The 22918-nt window shown below is 33.9% G+C and overlaps 1 protein-coding gene across 1 annotated transcript in view; it reads right to left on the reverse strand.

The window, feature by feature from the left end:
• The window catches only part of LOC130446334 (pyrokinin-1 receptor-like), a 78083-nt gene that overhangs the window by 42941 nt on the left and 12224 nt on the right, over positions 1-22918 (reverse strand). The window contains exon 2 of the mRNA XM_056782529.1: positions 3775-4126. Coding sequence (XP_056638507.1) covers positions 3775-4074 — 300 coding nt within the window. The 5' untranslated portion in view covers positions 4075-4126. The remainder of the gene's footprint in view (positions 1-3774; positions 4127-22918) is intronic.

Here is a 22918-nt window from a genome sequence, read left to right on the forward strand (position 1 = left end):
TCACGTCAAAAATCGTGAGTAACTCAGAGTTATCATTAATTATTTTCGCGAAGTCACCTTTGGCTGTTGACAGATGTATCGTATGAAATGTCACGTCAAAAATCGTAAGTAACTCAGAGTTATCATTAATTATTTTCGCGAAGTCACCTTTGGCTGTTGACAGATGACAGATGAATCGTATGAAATGTCACGTCAAAAATCGTAAGTAACTCAGAGTTATCATTAATTATTTTCGCGATGTCATCTTTGGCTGTTGACAGATGACTGATGAATCGTATGAAATGTCACGTCAAAAATCGTAAGTAACTCAGAGTTATCATTAATTATTTTCGCGATGTCATCTTTTGCTGTTGACAGATGACTGATGAATCGTATGAAATGTCACGTCAAAAATCGTATGTAACTCAGAGTTATCATTAATTATTTTCGCGATGTCATCTTTGGCTGTTGACAGATGAATCGTATGAAATGTCACGTCAAAAATAGTATGTAACTCAGAGTTATCATTAATTATTTTCGCGAAGTCAACTTTTGGTGTTGACAGATGAATCGTATGAAATGTCACGTCAAAAATCGTAAGTAACTCAGAGCTATCATTAATTATTTTCGCGAAGTCAATTTTGGCTGTTGACAGATGAATCGTATGAAATGTCACGTCAAAAATCGTATGTAACTCAGAGTTATCATTAATTATTTTCGCGATGTCATCTTTGGCTGTTGACAGATGAATCGTATGAAATGTCACGTCAAAAATCGTATGTAACTCAGAGTTATCATTAATTATTTTCGCGATGTCATCTTTGGCTGTTGACAGATGAATCGTATGAAATGTCACGTCAAAAATCGCATGTAACTCAGAGTTATCATTAATTATTTTCGCGAAGTCAACTTTTGCTGTTGACAGATGAATCGTATGAAATGTCACGTCAAAAATCGTGAGTAACTCAGAGCTATCATTAATTATTTTCGCGAAGTCACCTTTGGCTGTTGACAGATGAATCGTATGAAATGTCACGTCAAAAATCGTATGTAACTCAGAGTTATCATTAATTATTTTCGCGAAGTCACCTTTGGCTGTTGACAGATGACAGATGAATCGTATGAAATGTCACGTCAAAAATCGTATGTAACTCAGAGTTATCATTAATTATTTTCGCGAAGTCAACTTTTGCTGTTGACAGATGAATCGTATGAAATGTCACGTCAAAAATCGTGAGTAACTCAGAGTTATCATTAATTAGTTTCGCGAAGTCAACTTTTGCTGTTGACAGATGAATCGTATGAAATGTCACGTCAAAAATCGTGAGTAACTCAGAGTTATCATTAATTATTTTCGCGAAGTCACCTTTGGCTGTTGACAGATGACAGATGAATCGTATGAAATGTCACGTCAAAAATCGTATGTAACTCAGAGTTATCATTAATTATTTTCGCGAAGTCAACTTTTGCTGTTGACAGATGAATCGTATGAAATGTCACGTCAAAAATCGTATGTAACTCAGAGTTATCATTAATTATTTTCGCGAAGTCACCTTTGGCTGTTGACAGATGACAGATGAATCGTATGAAATGTCACGTCAAAAATCGTAAGTAACTCAGAGTTATCATTAATTATTTTCGCGAAGTCAACTTTTGCTGTTGACAGATGAATCGTATGAAATGTCACGTCAAAAATCGTAAGTAACTCAGAGTTATCATTAATTATTTTCGCGAAGTCAACTTTTGCTGTTGACAGATGAATCGTATGAAATGTCACGTCAAAAATCGTGAGTAACTCAGAGTTATCATTAATTATTTTCGCGAAGTCACCTTTGGCTGTTGACAGATGACAGATGAATCGTATGAAATGTCACGTCAAAAATCGTATGTAACTCAGAGTTATCATTAATTATTTTCGCGAAGTCACCTTTGGCTGTTGACAGATGACAGATGAATCGTATGAAATGTCACGTCAAAAATCGTATGTAACTCAGAGTTATCATTAATTATTTTCGCGAAGTCAACTTTTGCTGTTGACAGATGAATCGTATGAAATGTCACGTCAAAAATCGTGAGTAACTCAGAGTTATCATTAATTATTTTCGCGAAGTCACCTTTGGCTGTTGACAGATGACAGATGAATCGTATGAAATGTCACGTCAAAAATCGTAAGTAACTCAGAGTTATCATTAATTATTTTCGCGAAGTCACCTTTGGCTGTTGACAGATGAATCGTATGAAATGTCACGTCAAAAATCGTGAGTAACTCAGAGTTATCATTAATTATTTTCGCGATGTCATCTTTGGCTGTTGACAGATGACTGATGAATCGTATGAAATGTCACGTCAAAAATCGTAAGTGACTCAGAGTTATCATTAATTATTTTCGCGAAGTCACCTTTGGCTGTTGACAGATGAATCGTGTGAAATGTCACGTAAATGTGTTAATTCTCTGGACTTATTTTGTTATACATGCAGTGAGTATACACCTTAAAGCCAAAAAACGGCTACTACACCTCTAGTTAAGAAGTGTTATGTAGCATCAACCTGGATATTCGCATCCAGGATGAATATTGGGTGCCACACATCTGCTGTAGATATAGAATAGTAGATAATAGAAAATATTCAGCAATGCCTTTTGGTAAACCAGTGATACGGCGCAAATCTACCAATCACATAAGCTACATTTATTTTTGCTGGACCAATATCGAAATATTTGCGAGGAAATTGAGGCATACGGCAAAATACGCGGAGGTATTATCATAACAAAAACAATCTCTTATTCGGAAGAAGTTCCTGTGTCTTCTGCAGTTTATAGTGTAGAAAACAGTTCTGAAAACGAATAAATTGACATCTCCTGCCAGTCCTCAAGCATAGCATTGGATTGAATAATTTGAGCATAATGGTCTCATTAGAGATTTGGAATTATCCAAAGAAAAAATTCAAGACTGGAACAGTGGAATCTGCTTAAGACGGGAGTTGAACTTAGATCTGGGGAATTATACCTCAAAGTCGAGTCTAAAGGATGTGCTGCTCCGTAATAAAAATAAATTTTCCATCTCCCCCTTACCAACATACAACATTATAAAACTAGTGTTAGAAAAGATGGCAAAACATCAATGGTTCATCTGAGCAGATTTGAAAGTTGTTGCTTTAGTTTTGGGACCACAAACTGGTGCAAAAATGTGGAAAATGAACCTTTAGTTAACCCCGAAAAGATAATAGGTGTTTTTGTTGGACCCGACATCGAAAAACTAATTAAAGATCCGGCGTTAATTGCCATCTTAAATAAAATGAAGAAACTTGGATGGCGTTACTGAAAATTTTTTGGGTAACTACAGATCTCCTCAATATTCTGACCTCATCCAACAAATTCCCAATGTATATAATAAACTGGGCTTCAAGTTACGAGCTTGGAGAGCGCTTTCATCAAGTTATCAACACAATTGAAAAGCACTACCAGCCAGCAGTTCTTGCAAACTACTGTCAATTAGAGACACTCCGGACTCCGAATATAAGAAACATATAAAATGGTCGAAAAAATAGATTTTTACGTGATGATAATAAAACACTTGAGATTTTTCGAATTAATAAATTTATTTCTCAAAAAAATGTGACGTGACTTTTTTCACTTTTATGAATCATATAATCTTGCCATCGAGGAAAGGATTAATAATTTTTTTGTTGCCTAGTGTTATGGCTCTTATAGTGAATGATAGAAATCTAAAAAACAAAAACCGAAATTAATCAGTTACATTATCAACACAAACATATCCAATTTTTAGAAGTACTCACCTGCAGCATACAAAAATATTCGCCAAATATATAAGGATATTTCGACCAAATGAAGTATATCTCCTGAGGCAGACCAGATATTAGTAATACCAAATCGCTGATAGCTAAACTGAACAGATAATAATTGGTCGCAGTATGCATACATTTATTTCCATAAATAACGATGCAGGTACTGATGTTTCCTAGTATACCGACTAAGAAAATTATAACGTAAATGATGGTGATGGGGATCACGGTAAATAAGGGATCTCGTTTAGGACCCCAATCATGGTTTTCGGTGAACAACGAAAGATTTTGCATGTTTTCGTTCAAGGAACGTTGAATGGTTCCGTTGTCGACACCATGCTAATATCTGAAACAAAGCGTCCATTTTTAATAGTACCTATTCCTAGTAAATACATGGAACATATTTTCCTCAAACATAAACATATATGTAAAATCGATTGTACTGCAATTTGATATTGAAAAATTTCAAAATGCATCCCTACTATATATTAATTATGGTAGAAAAACACATCTAGTACTAAAAAAATCTTCTTCTTCCCAGGATTATGAAGGTATTAAGAAGATAACTACGTCTTTCGGTGAGAGTTTTTTACAAATATTTTCAAAATGACACACAGGAGCACATTTAGTCCATTGAGTTCGCTTCAAGTAATCCAGTAGCCCAAGAAGGCTCTATGATAGTTAAATTCAATATTTGAACAAAGCTCAAGCCCGAACGAAGGTTTGCTTTACCACTCTGTTGAGACGTAATAACGTCGAAACTAGTCAGTGGTTACACATATCTCCTCGCAATTAGGAATAGCAATGTCGAGGAGGTGATGTAATTCAATATTCGTCGAGGCATTAGCCAGGGAAGTAGTTGTTTTTTCCTTTGAAGAATGACTGAATACATTTTCGTAATATAAAATTTCAAAATTATTTCAGGGGTCAATAGTAGATATCATTTATTAAGACGTTTAAACGCAAGAAGAAAATATGCGCGTTTATATAGAGCAACTATAATTTGCTGATTATTTTCTAAAAGTAGGCAACGGCAAACTGACCCTTACAAGCATCAATCCTGTTGATTAAGTATTTGGTAATTGTTTAGCCAATAGAAATTATGAGGAGATGAAAGGCAGAGCAATACTCGCGGCTCTCTGATATAGTTGCCAAACTTCACGGAGAGTACAGCCATGACTTACTGAAAGATCTACTTGAAGGAGCATCAATTTACAACAGAAATTCTCAATAGATTTCTCAAATTTCAGATTTGCCATCACATTTAGATATATTAGAGCTCCTAGTTTGTGTATCCACCAATTTCCCGTTATATCTGCTTTTACCACGACTGTCCACAAATCCCAAGGGCAAACTTTCGAATCTGTCGGAGTTGACTTAAAGTCAAGTCCGATTTTTATGCATGGCATGTTATATGTGGCATTTTCTACGTTCTACGTTAAAAGTTAATCTTCTAAATGAAAATCCTCGACATACCCGCAATATAGTATGGAAGATTAAGACCTGATATAAAAATTGAAACTGTGATGACAAAAATATTCAACTAATTTCACTCGTGATTTTTTATCTAAATAACCAGTACATATTTTTTTATTATTGTGTCAATATCCACCGTTAAATATTATACAATTTCCAATATTTAATATTTAAATTAGTACAATGAATTTAGATGTAGTTAATTAGTGAATTATTGATTTTATGTAAATTAGTTTTCATGTAATTACATTCGTAACATTCTAATATGCAGCGAAAAAACAACATCTAATTTTTTTCATAAATCTCGAATATTCTCTTTTCGTTTTTCGGAAGGTTTATTCATCATTTTTTTTCTGAAAGCAATAAATTCATTGTTGATTCAATATTTCGAAAATTTAGTAATGACTTTTATTAAAAACATTTTGTGCCCGTGAAAATTTATGGAAACTTTAGATTAAAGAGAAATGGTATAAGTAAATTTACAGCTGCTTTCCAAGTATTTTCATTAGAATCTAACTAAAATAAATTCAATTTATTACTGCGCTTTATCAAGTGGCAAAAGTAACTTCCTAGTTAAAGTTTGTGAAGCAGTTCAAAAAGAATTCGCTAAACACATCAAAGAGAAATTTCACGTCAATTATGATTTTGAGCAAGCATAAAAGCATTTAGATCAATGAAATAGCTTAACCCTTAACTACTAATCATACGTCTCATAGACGTTACGGCTTTATCCGATTTGTCGTATGGCCCCTCCCTTTTAACTTTGGCCAGTGTCTTTTCTCGTAATTCATCATCACGAAGTACTTATTCAGTAGCCTGAAATTGATAACTGTGTGTGGTGCTGTTTTCAAAATATCTTGAGTGAAAGATCGATTACCGTCTCTCAACAATTGTTGCAATGGTTTGATGAATGTGGAAATGATGCTAGCGAAATTCAAGATGAATGTACGGAAGAAATCCATATTGAAAGTGAACATAATTCAGATTCTGAAGAAGAAGGTAAATAATTTTTAGTGTATGTTTATTACTTATTATCTTTACAGTTGAATGTGAGGAAGACATTACTAAGAGTGCTAATGATAATACAATTTCCAAGTATTATTATGGAAAGAATAGATTTCAATGGTCCAGTGAGTCCATTATTTCCAACAGGGGACGCCGCCTGCATGAAAACATTATTGTTCACTTGCCAGGACTCCGTCCTTTTAGCTAAAGAATTAGGTAAAAAACCAAGTCCACTTGAAATTTGGGAAATATTATGCACTGAAGAAATCTGCAATATTATACTTCAATGGACCAATCACAAAATTGAGGCTGGTATGGAACAAAAAATTCTGCAACGCTAGCTAATCTTGATAAAATAGAATTGTACGCATTTTTTGGGCTTCTGGCATACACGGCAGTGTATGCCGAATAATGAATCCATAAATACTCTATTTGCTGCAGATGGAACTGGTCAAGAAATAATTAGGTGCATAATGAGTAAAGAGAGATTTGCTTTTTTACTCACTTGTCTCAGATTTGATAATCTTGATGATAGAAAAATGAGACAATTAGATAATCCAACAGGTGCAATTTCACAAATATTCAATATTTTTGTCCAGAAATGTCAAGATTGTCACACTATTGGAGAGTCAGCTTGCGTGGATGAGATGCTGGTAGGTTTCAGAGGGAGGTGTCACTTTAAAATGTACATACCAAATAAACCTGACAAATATGGGTTTAAAAATTATGAGTTGTACGGATGCAAGAACTGGATATTTTTACAATGCGTATATTTATACAGGTAAAGATTCAGATGGAAGAGGTTTACCGGATGAGGATAAAAAATTTAGCAAACCAGCTCAAAGTGTTCTTCGCCTTATACAACCAATATATCTTACAAATAGAAATGTGACATTTAATAGCTGGTTCACATCTATAGTACTTGGGAACATACTGCAAAAAAGAGGGCTGACATATATTGGCACTATTAGAAAAAATTAGAAGGAAATTCCTTCCCAATTTTTACCCAATAGAAAAAAGATAGTTGGATCTGGTTTTACCAGAAATATAACACTCGTTTCCTACGTACCAAAAAAAATAAGGCTGTTTTCGTAGTATCATCTTCCCATCACCATAAGAGTGAAGATCCAAAGTCTGGAAAACCGCATATAGTTCTTGATTACAATTCAATAAAAGGAGGATTAGACACGCTTGATGAAAAATGTTCAAAATTTTTTTGTAGTCGCAGGAGCCGTCGATGGCCACTTACCATATTTTATAGACTCTTTGATATAGGCACTGTTACGAGAAAGAAAGGCCTGATTTTATAAAAAAACTTGCTCTGCAATTGGTAATGCCTCATTTAGAAAGAAGGTCGAAAAATCCAAAGATAAACAGAAAATTGCGACTAAGTATTTTTGAGATTCTAGGTAAAACAAGTACTGAAAGTCTACCGGAAATTAGAGTGGAAATGTTAAAAAAAAACTGTTCCCTTTGCTCTTAAAAAAAAGAGAAGAACGGCGTATGTTTGTTACAATTGCCAAAATCCTATTTGCCTAGAGTGTGCGAAAAAAATGTGTCCAGATTGTGCGTCAAATTGATGATTTTTAGGCATTGTCATTTTTTTAAGTTTTAATGTTATAAACTTAGTTTATGGGTATATTTTAATTTGACTCTTTCTGTATACAGAACAATAATAAATTCATTAAAAATTTTAGTATTTTAATTTTTGTTTCGAATGTTTAGACGATAATGTCAATGTTAATTTGATTCCTAAACATAATTTTCATATCAATAAATGTATAAAATACATATTTCAATAATTATTAAAACAAATTTCATAAATTAAAATTATATCCTACATTTATAATAGGCGTCTCTGAGACGTATGGTTAGTGACAACGCTACATATTTGGTAGGTTAGTAGTTAAGGGTTAATATAATATCACGTGTACTGCTATAAGACTTAGAAGCTGAAATATTTGAAGACTGAATAGAGAAAGTGAAAGTATTTGTTTCGATTATTTTAAGAGACCAAATAAGCGTCATTCAGAGGGGTTCACGTGTATAAATGGTTGCCTACCCAATAGGTAGAATTTTAATCTGAACACTTAATTCTTTCTACTGTATGTCTACCAGTTTCGATGTAGGTTTTCGGAATTAAAACTTTAAAAGCTCAACTATTATAAAACTAGACGAATTTTTAGTATGCTTTGTTTTCTGTCACAACTACCACATATCTGGTGTTAGTATTAACAAAGGCAGTGTGGATGCTAACTTTTATATTCGACAAAAGCAAAATACTCCTCCTCTCTCCATTATCCTCCAAATAATGAAGTTGTTTCCATGATGCAGTCTCATATTTATCAAGGGTTTTGTTTGGTTTACCAATCTAGCTGAAGATCTGTCTCTTGGGCGTTTTCCTTCTACTTTCCCTTCCATAATAAATCGTTCCATTGTTTCTGATCTTCTAGCTATACGTCTCAGGTACTGCAGATACCTGTTTAGCAGCCTTGTACGTGGACCAATTTCTTGTAATACGGATAAGTTGGTATGGAAAATGAATATTATACATAGATGAACCTTGCTGAATTAAGGTCACACATACAAAAGCATTCAATAAAGAGCAAGCTTCTCAACTCTATATGATGACAAAATTGAAACTGCTTGTCGTTGTTTGCTACTCTATTTGGTGTTGCAAACGAATGTCTTCGAAAGAAGATCAGAAAAATGAGTATCGAAGACATGGAAGAAGTAAATTTAATCTTAATTACAACCTTTCAGTTATCAGAGTATGTCAAAGATGAGGTGTATTACTTTTGTGTCTATCATACTGCAGATATCGCAGTAGATATACCAAAACTGTAGAACGAATATTCCAAACTGGAGAAATGATCACATGATATACAATAATTACAGTTTTTATCTTCTATTCTACGGAAATACTACTATAATCTTTCAATTACTCATTCTTTCTTCATCTTCTTTATAGTTCTTTTTGTTGTCTGCGAGGGAGTTTTTTTGGATTTTTGGACATGAAAAGAAGAAAGCTTCAAACTTACCGGAAAAAATATTCTAAATAACTTTGGTTCTTTGGTAGGAATCTTTTCAAAGAAAGTTCTGTATTCTGTACTCAACTTGTGAATTTTTAGAGCAAATAAATACCATTTTTCATGACATGAAATGTAGAAGAAGATTGTGAAAACGATTTAGCTTTAATAACATTTTTTTATCGATAGAAAATTTACCAGTGGATGAGATTGTTTTGTCCATGCAAAATTCAAAAGAGAATCTTTTCAAAATAACGAGGAAGACGATAATGATCTCGTTCTTAAAGACCCTTAAAGACCACCAATAGCAAACGAAGCTCTTATCCGGAGAGCTTTAGAGCATGAATGTGCAACAAACGAAGACAACGAAACTAAAAAAAATCATTGAATGATTACTAATCTTTTATTTTGATGGATTGATTGTATTTTTTATGTATCTATCTTTATTTCTTATCTTTCTTAGATTTTTCATATTTATTCACATTCTTTTTATTCGTGGGATGAACTAATAAACACTGACTCTTACGTTACTAATTTATTTACACACTATACACTACACTTAACTTATAATAATTTACTTAATCTACTAATTGGTTCTTTTCACTACGACTATCTATTTAAAACTAACTAACTGCGTTTACACAAATCATCTATATACCCAAATATAATTCTACAGAGTTCTAGAACAAAAAGATATCAAATGAATAAATAAATAGCCTTTCCTAGAAATTATTTAGAAGAAATACTGTCAATTATATACAAATAAACATCAAACAAGATCCGTCATTTATAAAAAAGTGAAAGACGCCGCACGAAAAGCGCCGCGCGAATTCGCCGAATTCATAAACTTCCATAGTAGCTGGACAGGGCCGGGCTAACAATACATTTATTTTAGAATGAGTCAACCTGTAAAGCCATTTATTTTTTGCTTCGGCCACTAAATTAAATAATCTTTTCAGAAAAGTTGATACCATGTACTAAAAATTGTTTATTTTCGCGTTTTCTACTACTCGCTATACAAAATAAGGAATATTTTCACCAGGATTAACAATTTTAGAACTAAATAAGTGTATATTTCCGAGCGTCAAGTTAAATTTGACTTTATAGTTAGCAAATCTCGTAAATTTCATTCCCTCGGTTTGGTAAACAAGATTTTACAGATAAAATTAGTCTCCTCATAACCAGTGGTTACGTAAATAACTATGAAAACGTTAATGAAACTGAAGCTTTGTGAAATTAATTTAATTTACTAACTACATAACGAAAATGGAATCGAAATAAAGATCTGTAACAGGCGTTTATGAAATCATTTAAGTGGAAGTACAACAATAAGAATTAAGAAATAATTTACAGACAGACAGAGACTGACCTAGCAAAAGGGATAGTAGAATCCACACTTGTTTAAGTCACCATCAAAGCAGATTGCTCTACTTTAATCCTCCTTACGTATAAACTATGGTGACATTTAGACCCGAAAGATCTACGAGTATTATACTCCTTTTTTTCTGTAGTACTGTGGATACTCCTCTACTTTCAGAGAGTTCCACATGTTGAAGCTACCAAAGATCACACACTTTGAGAAAATGCGGTTAGATGCTTCCTTCTTTACGTTGCAGAGTCTCCAGGTTGCATTTTTTACTAAACCTAGTGGATCTGGTGTAATTTTCAGACAGATAGTGATTGATCTAGATGACCAGATGTGAAGACTACCAATTATCTCAATTTTCTATTTTGTACGCTTCTAGGTATAATACTCTGGAGCTTTGTAGTTTCACACACTTCGAGAAAATGCGGTTAGAGGCTTCCTTCTTTGCATGCAGAGTCTCCAGGTGGCATTTTTTACTAAACCTAGTGGATCTGGTGTAATTTTCAGACAGATAGAGGCTGACCTAGATGACCAGATGTGAAGACTACCAATTATCTCAATTTTCTATTTTGTACGCTTCTAGGTATAATACTCTGGAGTTTTGTAGTTTCACACACTTCGAGAAAAAGCGATTAGAGGCTTCCTTCTTTGCGTTGCAGAGTCTCCAGGTGGCATTTTTTACTAAACCTAGTGGATCTGGTGTAATTTTCAGACAGATAGAGGCTGACCTAGATGACCAGATGTGAAGACTACCAAATATCTCAATTTTCTATTTTGTACGCTTGCAGGTATAATACTCTGGAGTTTTGTAGTTTCACACACTTCGAGAAAATGCGGTTAGAGGCTTCCTTCTTTGCGTTGCAGAGTCTCCAGGTGGCATTTTTTACTAAACCTAGTGGATCTGGTGTAATTTTCAGACAGATAGAGGCTGACCTAGATGACCAGATGTGAAGACTACCAATTATCTCAATTTTCTATTTTGTACGCTTCTAGGTATAATACTCTGGAGTTTTGTAGTTTCACACACTTCGAGAAAAAGCGATTAGAGGCTTCCTTCTTTGCGTTGCAGAGTCTCCAGGTGGCATTTTTTACTAAACCTAGTGGATCTGGTGTAATTTTCAGACAGATAGAGGCTGACCTAGATGACCAGATGTGAAGACTACCAAATATCTCAATTTTCTATTTTGTACGCTTGCAGGTATAATACTCTGGAGTTTTGTAGTTTCACACACTTCGAGAAAATGCGGTTAGAGGCTTCCTTCTTTGCGTTGCAGAGTCTCCAGGTGGCATTTTTTACTAAACCTAGTGGATCTGGTGTAATTTTCAGACAGATAGAGGCTAACCTAGATGACCAGATGTGAAGATTACCGAATAACTTAATTTTCTATTTTGTACGCTTGCAGATATAATACTCTGGAGTTTTGTAGTTTCACAAACCTGGTATAATTTTCAGACAGTTAATATTTGTGGGATACTCAATAGATTTTTTTAATTAAAGGCTTCCAAAGGTATTTTTGCCTGTAGATTATCCAAATTTCTCTACTGACTTGGAACTGATTCCACATAAGTGGTCAACCTGAATGGACGATCTCTTGAGATGCGATAAATCAGATAGCTACAAATTGAAATTTAAAACTAAATAACAACAATAAATCTGACATATTGTATCTATAATTCTATGTGAATAACGGAAAATAGAAAAATAACTAAATTTTGCAATCTTTCAAGCCTCACAGCTCGGAAAACTTTCCCGGGAAACAAATTAAGCTGAAAATAGATAAGCCGTGATTTATAGGACCCTTGATGTTGGCACAAAGCAAAAGCTCCTTATTGATATGATCATAAAATCTCGTGGGACCCTATATTTTCACTTTTCAGCTGTGTCCCTGAAACTGACAAGACAGTTTGTTATGTCTAATATTTCTTGTTCTCCTTTTTGTAATAAAATTGATACAATATGAAGTGTTTTTGGAAAAGAATAATGGTATATCAACGAATTTATTCTCGACAAGCTTTTAACATATTTTCACTGTTGTCTTCAATTTATATTTAGGAAATTGATGATTCTCACTATATGGCAATGAAAAAACATAAACCAATAGTATCAGTGCAGTTATCGTAAATGAAAATGAAACATTTCATATTATTATTTATATTTAAATGATTACTCATGAGCTGTGATAAGTAAGTTTGTTGTTAATGGTAGATCTTTCAAATTGGCTGTCATTTATTTAGTATATTCTTCTTAATCACCACGGACGAATAAAGCTTCCAACAACATTCAGGAAATCTTCCACGAGCTTCGCCTATATTGTTGCCATCATAATCTTTCTGAGAGGTATTACCCACACCAGGGATTTATTATACTTCCTTGGGAGGGGTCTGGGACTGTGCAGCACCCTAAGTTACGCCGCGCCGCTTGCAGCAGCTCCGATCAATTTTGTGAGGTTTAATAAAGATGAAAGATCCTCAGGTACTTTTGAGCTATCCCCAGTTGAGCCTTTTATGAGGAAATTCAATTTTTTCCTCAACAAACCATACCGATTTTTCAGCTAGCCGCTGATCAGGTTCTAGTACTTTTATATCTGACAAGAGTGGGTCATATTCTACTTTATTGACTGAAATACCATTCGCTGTTGTTGATCCTTATCTAGATGTGATAGAATGCATTCTCATATCCAGATTTATTACACCGGTTATAAGTTGGCTATTGTTGATAACTTTTTAGAACGTAAACTTCAAGAGACTTGAAGAATCGACTCATTTTTTGAGTATGTCATCCATTTTTCTTCTCAGTTGGATCGCATAAGCCCGCTAGGTCTTTATCAAATCGACAGCTAAATTCTAGGTGATAAGGAATCTCTGACTCCAATCTCTCTGATGGCTGGAATTTACTTTGGACAGATATCTACCAATGGTCCTGTTCATTCTCTCCATCATTCCATCTGATTGTGGATGTTATGCGGTGGTTCCTGCTTGTCACAATTTTCCTGGAACACACATGGCTTTTTAAGTTTCTTCTTTGATCGCTGTGGTTTTCCGAGGGAACAACATGGCTGATGAATTCTTTCACCAAAACTTGCGCGACAATTTTGACCTCTTGCTTCGGGATAGCGTAAATTTCCACCTACTTGTGAAAAAACGCATCAAAACTAGGATGTATTTACCACCACTGTCGTCGTCGTCGGAAATGGTCCAGCGATATCTAAAGCAATCCTTTCGAAAGGACCAATATTATACTGTTTCATGGGTGCCTTTCTTTCGCGATGTGGTCCATTACTCGTAGCATAAGTTGTACATTTCTAACACCAGTCACTTCATCCAATATAACCTTTCACAAACACGCTAAAGGATTTTCTTCATTTACAGATGACCTTTCAGTACATGGGCTACTCTCCTTTTCGGAATGACTTGATAATATTCGTTGTGTAAAATTTACTAAATAAGTTCAAATGGATCATTCCTAGATTTTCAATAAACGCAATTTCCAACTCTTCAAGAGCTCCCAGAACTAGCTTTGTATAATGAGCAGTTACCATATCTGGCCAAAGCCAGTCAGAATGTTAGTTATTTATGAACTGCGTTTATTTAGATCTAATATAGTCTTTTCCATATATTTTGGCAGTTACAGAATTTCCATATGGACAAATTTATGCTTAACAACCACAACCATACCCACACTTTCGAGTTTAACTTTTTGTATCTTTTGAAATAATCTTCTGAATTTACTTCCTCGCCTTTATGACCATAATAAGCCATCAAATGTAAAATATGACTCGTCGTCGATAATGATCTTTAGCGCGGAAGAAAATTCGTTGTCATTGAAACTTGTAAGTTTTGATTTTTGATCAATTTGTTGCTTTGGGTGACAATTTTCTTCATTTTTGAACTATGTTCCTTTAGAACGTTTCTTGCTCGCTCGCGAGCCACTTTAACCAAAGTTTCTCTCGTCTATTTTGGAATTTTTTTCGCTTTTCTGCCCGATCCTTCTTCCAATCGAAATACCTGTTTCAACACGCTGACAGATATCGTGCATTGTTTGTGTGGTTATTTCCATTCTTACAAAATGATTTCTTCAGATCTTGATTTCATAAATTATTTTACGTCTTTCGTTTTCTTTTAGATTTTTCATTATTAAAACTAAATATCTAAACAGAGACGTAATGTTTATAATTGGGACATTTTTTTTAATGTCATAGGTTTACTTCACTGAACTACTTGTTTTAGAATTGTAGTAACATCAAAAATCTGTCATACAAACATGTAATTGTGTTTACTGAAAACTTGATGTTACTGTTGGTGAATTTAAATTACAAATTGGCTAACGAAATAAACACAATTAATGGATGATTGTATATTTCACTATAAATAGAGAATTAATTGTGTTCAACGAAATAACATCTATATACAGCGCCTCCATAAAGTTATGCACATATTTAATATATTTCTTTTATAACTAGAAATATATCAGAAACTGATTCAAATTGTTACAAAGTGAAAAAAGTTGTTTGAACCAATTTTTCATTTACTAGGGTTTCATACGAGACGAGATGCGGTTATGGTAATCAGTTGAATTAAAAAAGAACTCTTCTTTAGGTCTCGATACTTTTTATAAACGCCCATCGCACATAATCTTATCAATAATAAAGCATAGGGCTGTTAAAAATTGCTCTTTCACCCTCTGAACTCTTTTTGAGACACTGAACTCCAGTTCACTGCCATCTTTTTGTTGATCTGTTCAGTGGTCTTCGCTTGTTTGATTTCTGGTTTTTTGTTTATGTAGTCTATGGCATTTATTGGTTACAAAACGCATAGTCAATTTAAAAATGTGATAGAAAACACTCCACGCTTTTATAATTTTCTCATTAAACCTACAATTATTTATTACTTTTTAGTTGGATTATTGCTGAAAGCGTGTTTTTTAGTTCTTTTTTTCAATTATAATTTATTTTTGTAACCTATGCCGTAATTGACTGAACTATTATAACACGATTAGGAATATATGCAAAATTGCAGTTAAATTAAAATTAACTTTAAACTAAAGTTTCTTGTTGTTAATTTTTTAGTTCATGCAGTAAATTAAGGATAATTATAAATTATTAGTAAACCAATAGACATTCCCTTTATGGTCCTTTTTGTCATACAAATGTGGAAAGCTCTTGACACTGTCTATCAGTGTTCCATCGTTTAAATGACATGCTAACTTTCAGACGTTGATTTCTTGAAATCGGATTTTAAAATAAAACACCAAGACGCAAATCGGTGCAATAACGCGGTTAATATTTCCACAACCACAGAACAATATTGACTAAGGGCCCATTCACACCAAACGAATCCGAATCAATCAGAATCACTCCGAATCAAGTTGACCAAGATTCGGTTTCGAGCGCTCCGTTTAAATGTGAAGGGACTCTTTTCCCGCCTTCAGACCGGACGAATCTGGTTCAATCAGGTTTGATTCGAGGTCGCACTTGATTCAACCTGTCAGATTCCTCGTCCGGTCAGTCTTGAATCAACAACCATACGAGATGGACGTGGAGTGCGATTTATGACGCCAGTGATAAAAATCACAGCAACAGAAATCTCATATCTTCTGTGTGGAGGAAAATTGGCGAAGAATTGAACATTCCAGGTAAGAATTATTCAGGTTGATTCAGCTGGTGTGAAAGAGTGGAGATGACGAATCAGATTCAACTTGATTCGGAGTGATCCAGATTGATTCGGATTCGTTTGGTGTGAAAGGGGCCTAACCTAACGTATTCTAAGCTTATAACCTCACAAAACTAAGATATCAAAAGTTGGCGAACTCATAGTTTAATTTTTAAGTTACTGTCAATTTTCTGCATGAACTACAAATACCATTTCAGTGTCTTTTAATTAGTAACTTAATTCGTTAATTTAATGTTAATTCATAATTTTGGTTACGTAAACCAAGCTTTAAGATAATGAGAAATAAGAAAATAATGTTTCAGCCATTTTCCAAAACATCTTCAATCGTTAGTGTATTTTACTTTCAATAAAGATCAAAACGGAGATAAAATGATTGAAAACAAGCACTAATTTTTAGGCTTGGTATTAACACCTTTTACATTTGAAACTTGATACTGATAGGTTTAAAATTAATCTCATTTAGAGGGAATTAAATTTATTTTCAAAGAAAAAATATTTGTAAAATCCATTTTTAATTAGCCTTATTTTATCTACTAAACAAAAACTATATGTGTTTAAAATGTTTCTCGATAAAGTGGAAAGTCAACATTTTGATTTTTATGAAATTTATTTGTACAAACAATCTACTCAAAATAACCTTAAGCCCATTTAAAATTGATATTTGCGATAAACGATTTCTAGAAGATTCACATTTAAAAATGCTGTTTATTCACGAAGGTTTTTTTTCAACCTCCGATGGGCTGTGAGGAAAATACGGGTGAATATACAAAAAAGATGTTATTACCAAAAGTAAGGTACAATAGAACTTATTTCTTTACAAAATCTCCATGACGATTAGGGAACTTTTCATATCTGTGAACATGCTGTGGTATGATTTTTTCGTAAAATGTATCCGTCGATAATTGAAAATGAATTCTGACGGTTTTCTTCAGCTCCTCTTTGTTTATTCACGAATCAACTTTTCTACAGAATAATATCAAGCAAATATACAGACCAACAACAGTTATTTTCTTAATACGAGGGTTTCAACCATTCAAAAACGTTTTTGTTTCCTCGAAGACTAAAGGTGAACTAAAACCTAATGACTTCATTATTGGATACATTATTCAACAATTTTACATTATTAATATTTATATCATGATCGGCAATACCTGATTTTCCGGCCCGTCCATAATTCAAATGAGCTTTGTGCACTTTAAACCTGACATTAACGGATCTCTTAGTGTGTCCAATATACTTGCCTCCATAGCTAATTTCATATATACGACCGCGGGGCCCAGTTATTCCGAAAAAACAGGAGAGTATTTGTTATAAATAACTATTCGAAGCACTACTATTGAATTTTCTCATCATTTCTTTGCACCAATCGACACGAGTTAATTTAAAGATTTTCAAAAATTACAAACAAATCTTGACATGTGGGGTGGAATTGAAGCCCAAATATGCTTCAATCTTCTTACGCATAGCATGGATGTTGGACGACTATTACAAAATTCATCGTGTAGCGAAATGAACGAATGAATTCGTAAAACCAGCGAAATACGGTGACTCAAGATGGTGCTTCATCACCAAAAGTCGAAGCGAGTTGATTGGCAGACTGCTGTTGGTCGTCGAAAATCATGAAACTCATCGCATTTCCATTTTTCGATCAACTTGAATGTTTCAAGTATCTATAAACAACTCAAATAACACTCGTATGACAACTCGTTCTGAGTACGTCCACCATTAAAAACGTCAAACTTTATGATGTCAATGTCACATTTGACATATTCACATCAGTGCTGCCATATCTCAAAACTTAAGAAGCAACTCTTGTATTAACTGTGTCTTTTGGAAATCTATAACATAATTAAGTAAAATTTAATGGGGTGTATCTAATTACAAAGTAGATTTTTTTCTAAATTGTTTCCAGTTTTTCAATATAGGCAATTTAGAGAAAATACTTTGTTAGAAAAATGAATAACGCTCATATGACAACTCGTTCTGAGTACGTCCACCATTAAAACGTCAAACTTTATTATGTCAATGTCACATTTGACATATTCACATCAGTGCTGCCATATCTCAAAACTTAAGTAGCAACTCTTGTACTAACTGTGTCTTTTGGAAATCTATAACATATTAAGTAAAATTTAATGGGGTCTATCTAATTCCAAAGAATATTTTTTTCTAAATTGTTTTCAGTTTTTCAATATAGGCAATTTAGAGAAAATACTTTGTTAGAAAAATGAATAGCACTCATATGACAACTTGTTCTGAGTACGTCCACCATTAAAAACGCCAAACTTTATGATGTCAATGTCATATTTGACATATTCACATCACTGCTGCCATATCTCAAAACTTAAGTAGCAACTCTTGTACTAACTGTGTCTTCTGGAAATCTTTCAATCTTTCACATAATTAAATAAAATTTAATGAGGTGTATCTAATTACAAAGAAGATTTTTTTCTAAATTGTTTTCAGTTTTTCAATATAGGCAATTTAGAGAAAATACTTTGTTAGAAAAATGAATAGCACTCATATGACCATTTGTTCTGTGTACAACCATTAAAACGTCAAACTTTATTATGTCAATGTCACATTTGACATATTCACATCAGTGCTGCCATATCTCAAAACTTTAGAAACTCTTGCATTAACTGTGCAAAATTTAATTCACATATGAGGTGCTTCTAATAAAAAAAAAAGATTTTTTTTTATATTGTTGTTGTTATAAAAATAATTATTTTTTTTTTCATGTGTACAACCCAAATATCCAATCATTTCGTTCTAAAAAATTCATTCACGGGTACATATTGTGAATTAAACATGAAAATGTATTTTCACATTATCTAGAATCAATATGAAACTGGATAAAAAGCAAAAACGTTTCTAATAATCGCAGCCTCGGAATCCCAAATAACAAAACTTTCCAGTTCAACCTCCATTACTCCAAAATATATTGGAAAATTTTCTTCTTTATTAATACCATAATCACTTTTTAATAGTTTTTTTTTATAAACAAAATAGGGTATTTGAAGTAGGTCAAAGTTACTTTTCCCTAATGATATAACAGAGAGACTTTGCTGTATACACTCTGCTCCATATCAGTAGCCATTGCTCTATCGGAAAATGTAAAGCTTACATAATTTATTATCAATTACGGTTCCGTTCCGTATCGTCTTATTCAGTAAACATCAAACGTCTCGGGCAATAATTGCCTCCCTATTGTAGCAGAGATTTTTTCCGAATACATCGCTATGATTGGTGCTTGATTAAAAAAAAAACGAATCTATCTTGAAAGAGGAACTACGTGGGTAATAATGTAAATTGAGAGAGTTCAATACGCTTTACATCTAATTGATTACGAAAAGGAAATAATATTAAGGAACGACAGTAGTACGAAGGGGAGAGGATACTTTTTTGTAATAAAAATTGATAAATGATTCTGCAGCGTCGTATAAAAACATGAACCTCCGCCTATTATAATCCAAGAACTTCATATTTTAACCAGTTTCAACAGTATATAATAGTATTTTACAAGGGTGGCCACTAATCTTCGCAAGCCTTAAACTTCAAAATACTTTTCAAGGTGAGCCTAATATGATGTATTTTTCCACTTACAACGGTTCAAGTGCCTTTAAATTACTATATCCGTCATAAATTACCTCATCAAATACATTTTACATAAATATTCTGCTGGGAAGGTTATCGAAGACGTCTTCAGAGATTCGACATAGCTGAACTAATCAAAGTTTATAAGTGATGAACAGTATGTATAAACAAATATAAATCTAACAACTCTTGTGGGCTATCAAGATAAAGATAGTTGACGATATCCCTTTTTTCACCAAAAACATGTTTCTAGCGGTTGGGAAAATTTTTAAGAAACGTTAAACATCTCACTAAACAATGCAAAGATACAACATCAGTAAAGCTCGTTTATATCAATTTGGTCTACGAATGACTTGAGCTGCTGTTTTATGAACTTGAACAATTTTAAATAAAGATCCTCTATCGCTACATCGCTCCATGCGAATCTTCCTTTAATCCAAATAGTGCAGGAAATCTTTTTCTGACAGTTAACGTGCCGGAAGCTAATTAATATCCATTTGGTCTACGTATGACTTGAACTACTGTTATATGCACTTGAACGATTTTAAATAATGATCCTCTATCGCTACATCGCTCCATGCGAATCTTCCTTCAATAGAAATAGTGCAGGAAATCTTTTTCTGTCAGTTAACGTGCCCGAAGCTGATCAATATCCATTTGGTGTACGAACGACTTAAACTACTGTTATATGCACTTGAACGATTTTAAATAATGATCCTCTATCACTACATCGCTCCATGCGAATCTTCCTTTAATCCAAATAGTGCAGGAAATATTTTTCTGTCAGTTAACGTGCCCGAAGCTAATTAATATCCATTTGGTGTACGAACGACTTGAACTACTGTTGTATGCAATTTAACGATTTTAAATAATGATCCTCTATCGCTACATCGCTCCATGCGAATCTTCCTTCAATAGAAATAGTGCAGGAAATCTTTTTCTGTCAGTTAACGTGCCCGAAGCTGATCAATATCCATTTGGTGTACGAACGACTTAAACTACTGTTATATGCACTTGAACGATTTTAAATAATGATCCTCTATCACTACATCGCTCCATGCGAATCTTCCTTTAATCCAAATAGTGCAGGAAATATTTTTCTGTCAGTTAACGTGCCCGAAGCTATAATTAATATCCATTTGGTGTACGAACGACTTGAACTACTGTTGTATGCACTTGAACGATTTTAAATAATGATCCTCTATCGCTACATCGCTCCATGCGAATCTTCCTTTAATCCAAATAGTGCAGGAAATATTTTTCTGTCAGTTAACGTGCCCGAAGCTATAATTAATATCCATTTGGTGTACGAACGACTTGAACTACTGTTGTATGCACTTGAACGATTGTAAATAATGATCCTCTATCGCTACATCGCTCCATGCGAATCTTTCTTTTTATCCAAATAGTGCAGGAAGTATTTTTCTGTCAGTTAACGTGCCCGAAGCTGATCAATATCCATTTGGTGTACGAACGACTTGAACTACTGTTGTATGCACTTGAACGATTTTAAATAATGATCCTCTATCGCTACATCGCTCCATGCGAATCTTCCTTTAATCGAAATAGTGCAGGAAATATTTTTCTGTCAGTTAACGTGCCCGAAGCTAATTAATATCCATTTGGTGTACGAACGACTTGAACTACTGTTGTATGCACTTGAACGATTGTAAATAATGATCCTCTATCGCTACATCGCTCCATGCGAATCTTCCTTTAATCGAAATAGTGCAGGAAATATTTTTCTGTCAGTTAACGTGCCCGAAGCTAATTAATATCCATTTGGTGTACGAACGACTTGAACTACTGTTGTATGCACTTTAATGATTTTAAATAATGATCCTCTATCGCTACATCGCTCCATGCGAATCTTCCTTTAATCGAAATAGTGCAGGAAATATTTTTCTGTCAGTTAACGTGCCCGAAGCTAATTAATATCCATTTGGTGTACGAACGACTTGAACTACTGTTGTATGCACTTTAATGATTTTAAATAATGATCCTCTATCGCTACATCGCTCCATGCGAATCTTCCTTTAATCGAAATAGTGCAGGAAATATTTTTCTCTCAGTTAACGTGCCCGAAGCTAATTAATATCCATTTGGTGTACGAACGACTTGAACTACTGTTGTATGCACTTTAACGATTTTAAATAATGATCCTCTATCGCTACATCGCTCCATGCGAATCTTCCTTTAATCGAAATAGTGCAGGAAATCTTTTTCTGCCAGTTAACGTGCCCGAAGCTAATTAATATCCATTTGGTGTACGAACGACTTGAACTACTGTTGTATGCACTTGAACGATTTTAAATAATGATCCTCTATCGCTACATCGCTCCATGCGAATCTTCCTTTAATCGAAATAGTGCAGGAAATCTTTTTCTGACAGTTAACGTGCCGGAAGCTAATTAATATCGATTTGGTGTACGAACGACTTGAACTACTGTTATATGCACTTGAACGATTTTAAATAATGATCCTCTATCTCTACATCGCTCCATGCGAATCTTCCTTTAATCGAAATAGTGCAGGAAATCTTTTTCTGACAGTTAACGTGCCGGAAGCTAATTAATATCCATTTGGTCTACGTATGACTTGAACTACTGTTGTATGCACTTGAACGATTTTAAATAATGATCCTCTATCGCTACATCGCTCCATGCGAATCTTCCTTTAATCGAAATAGTGCAGGAAATATTTTTCTGTCAGTTAACGTGCCCGAAGCTATAATTAATATCCATTTGGTGTACGAACGACTTGAACTACTGTTGTATGCACTTGAACGATTTTAAATAATGATCCTCTATCGCTACATCGCTCCATGCGAATCTTCCTTTGATCGAAATAGTGCAGGAAATCTTTTTCTGACAGTTAACGTGCCGGAAGCTAATTAATATCCATTTGGTCTACGTATGACTTGAACTACTGTTGTATGCACTTGAACGATTTTAAATAATGATCCTCTATCGCTACATCGCTCCATGCGAATCTT

The sequence above is a fragment of the Diorhabda sublineata genome, chromosome 7 (assembly GCF_026230105.1).
Source record: "Diorhabda sublineata isolate icDioSubl1.1 chromosome 7, icDioSubl1.1, whole genome shotgun sequence".
NCBI lineage: Eukaryota > Metazoa > Arthropoda > Insecta > Coleoptera > Chrysomelidae > Diorhabda > Diorhabda sublineata.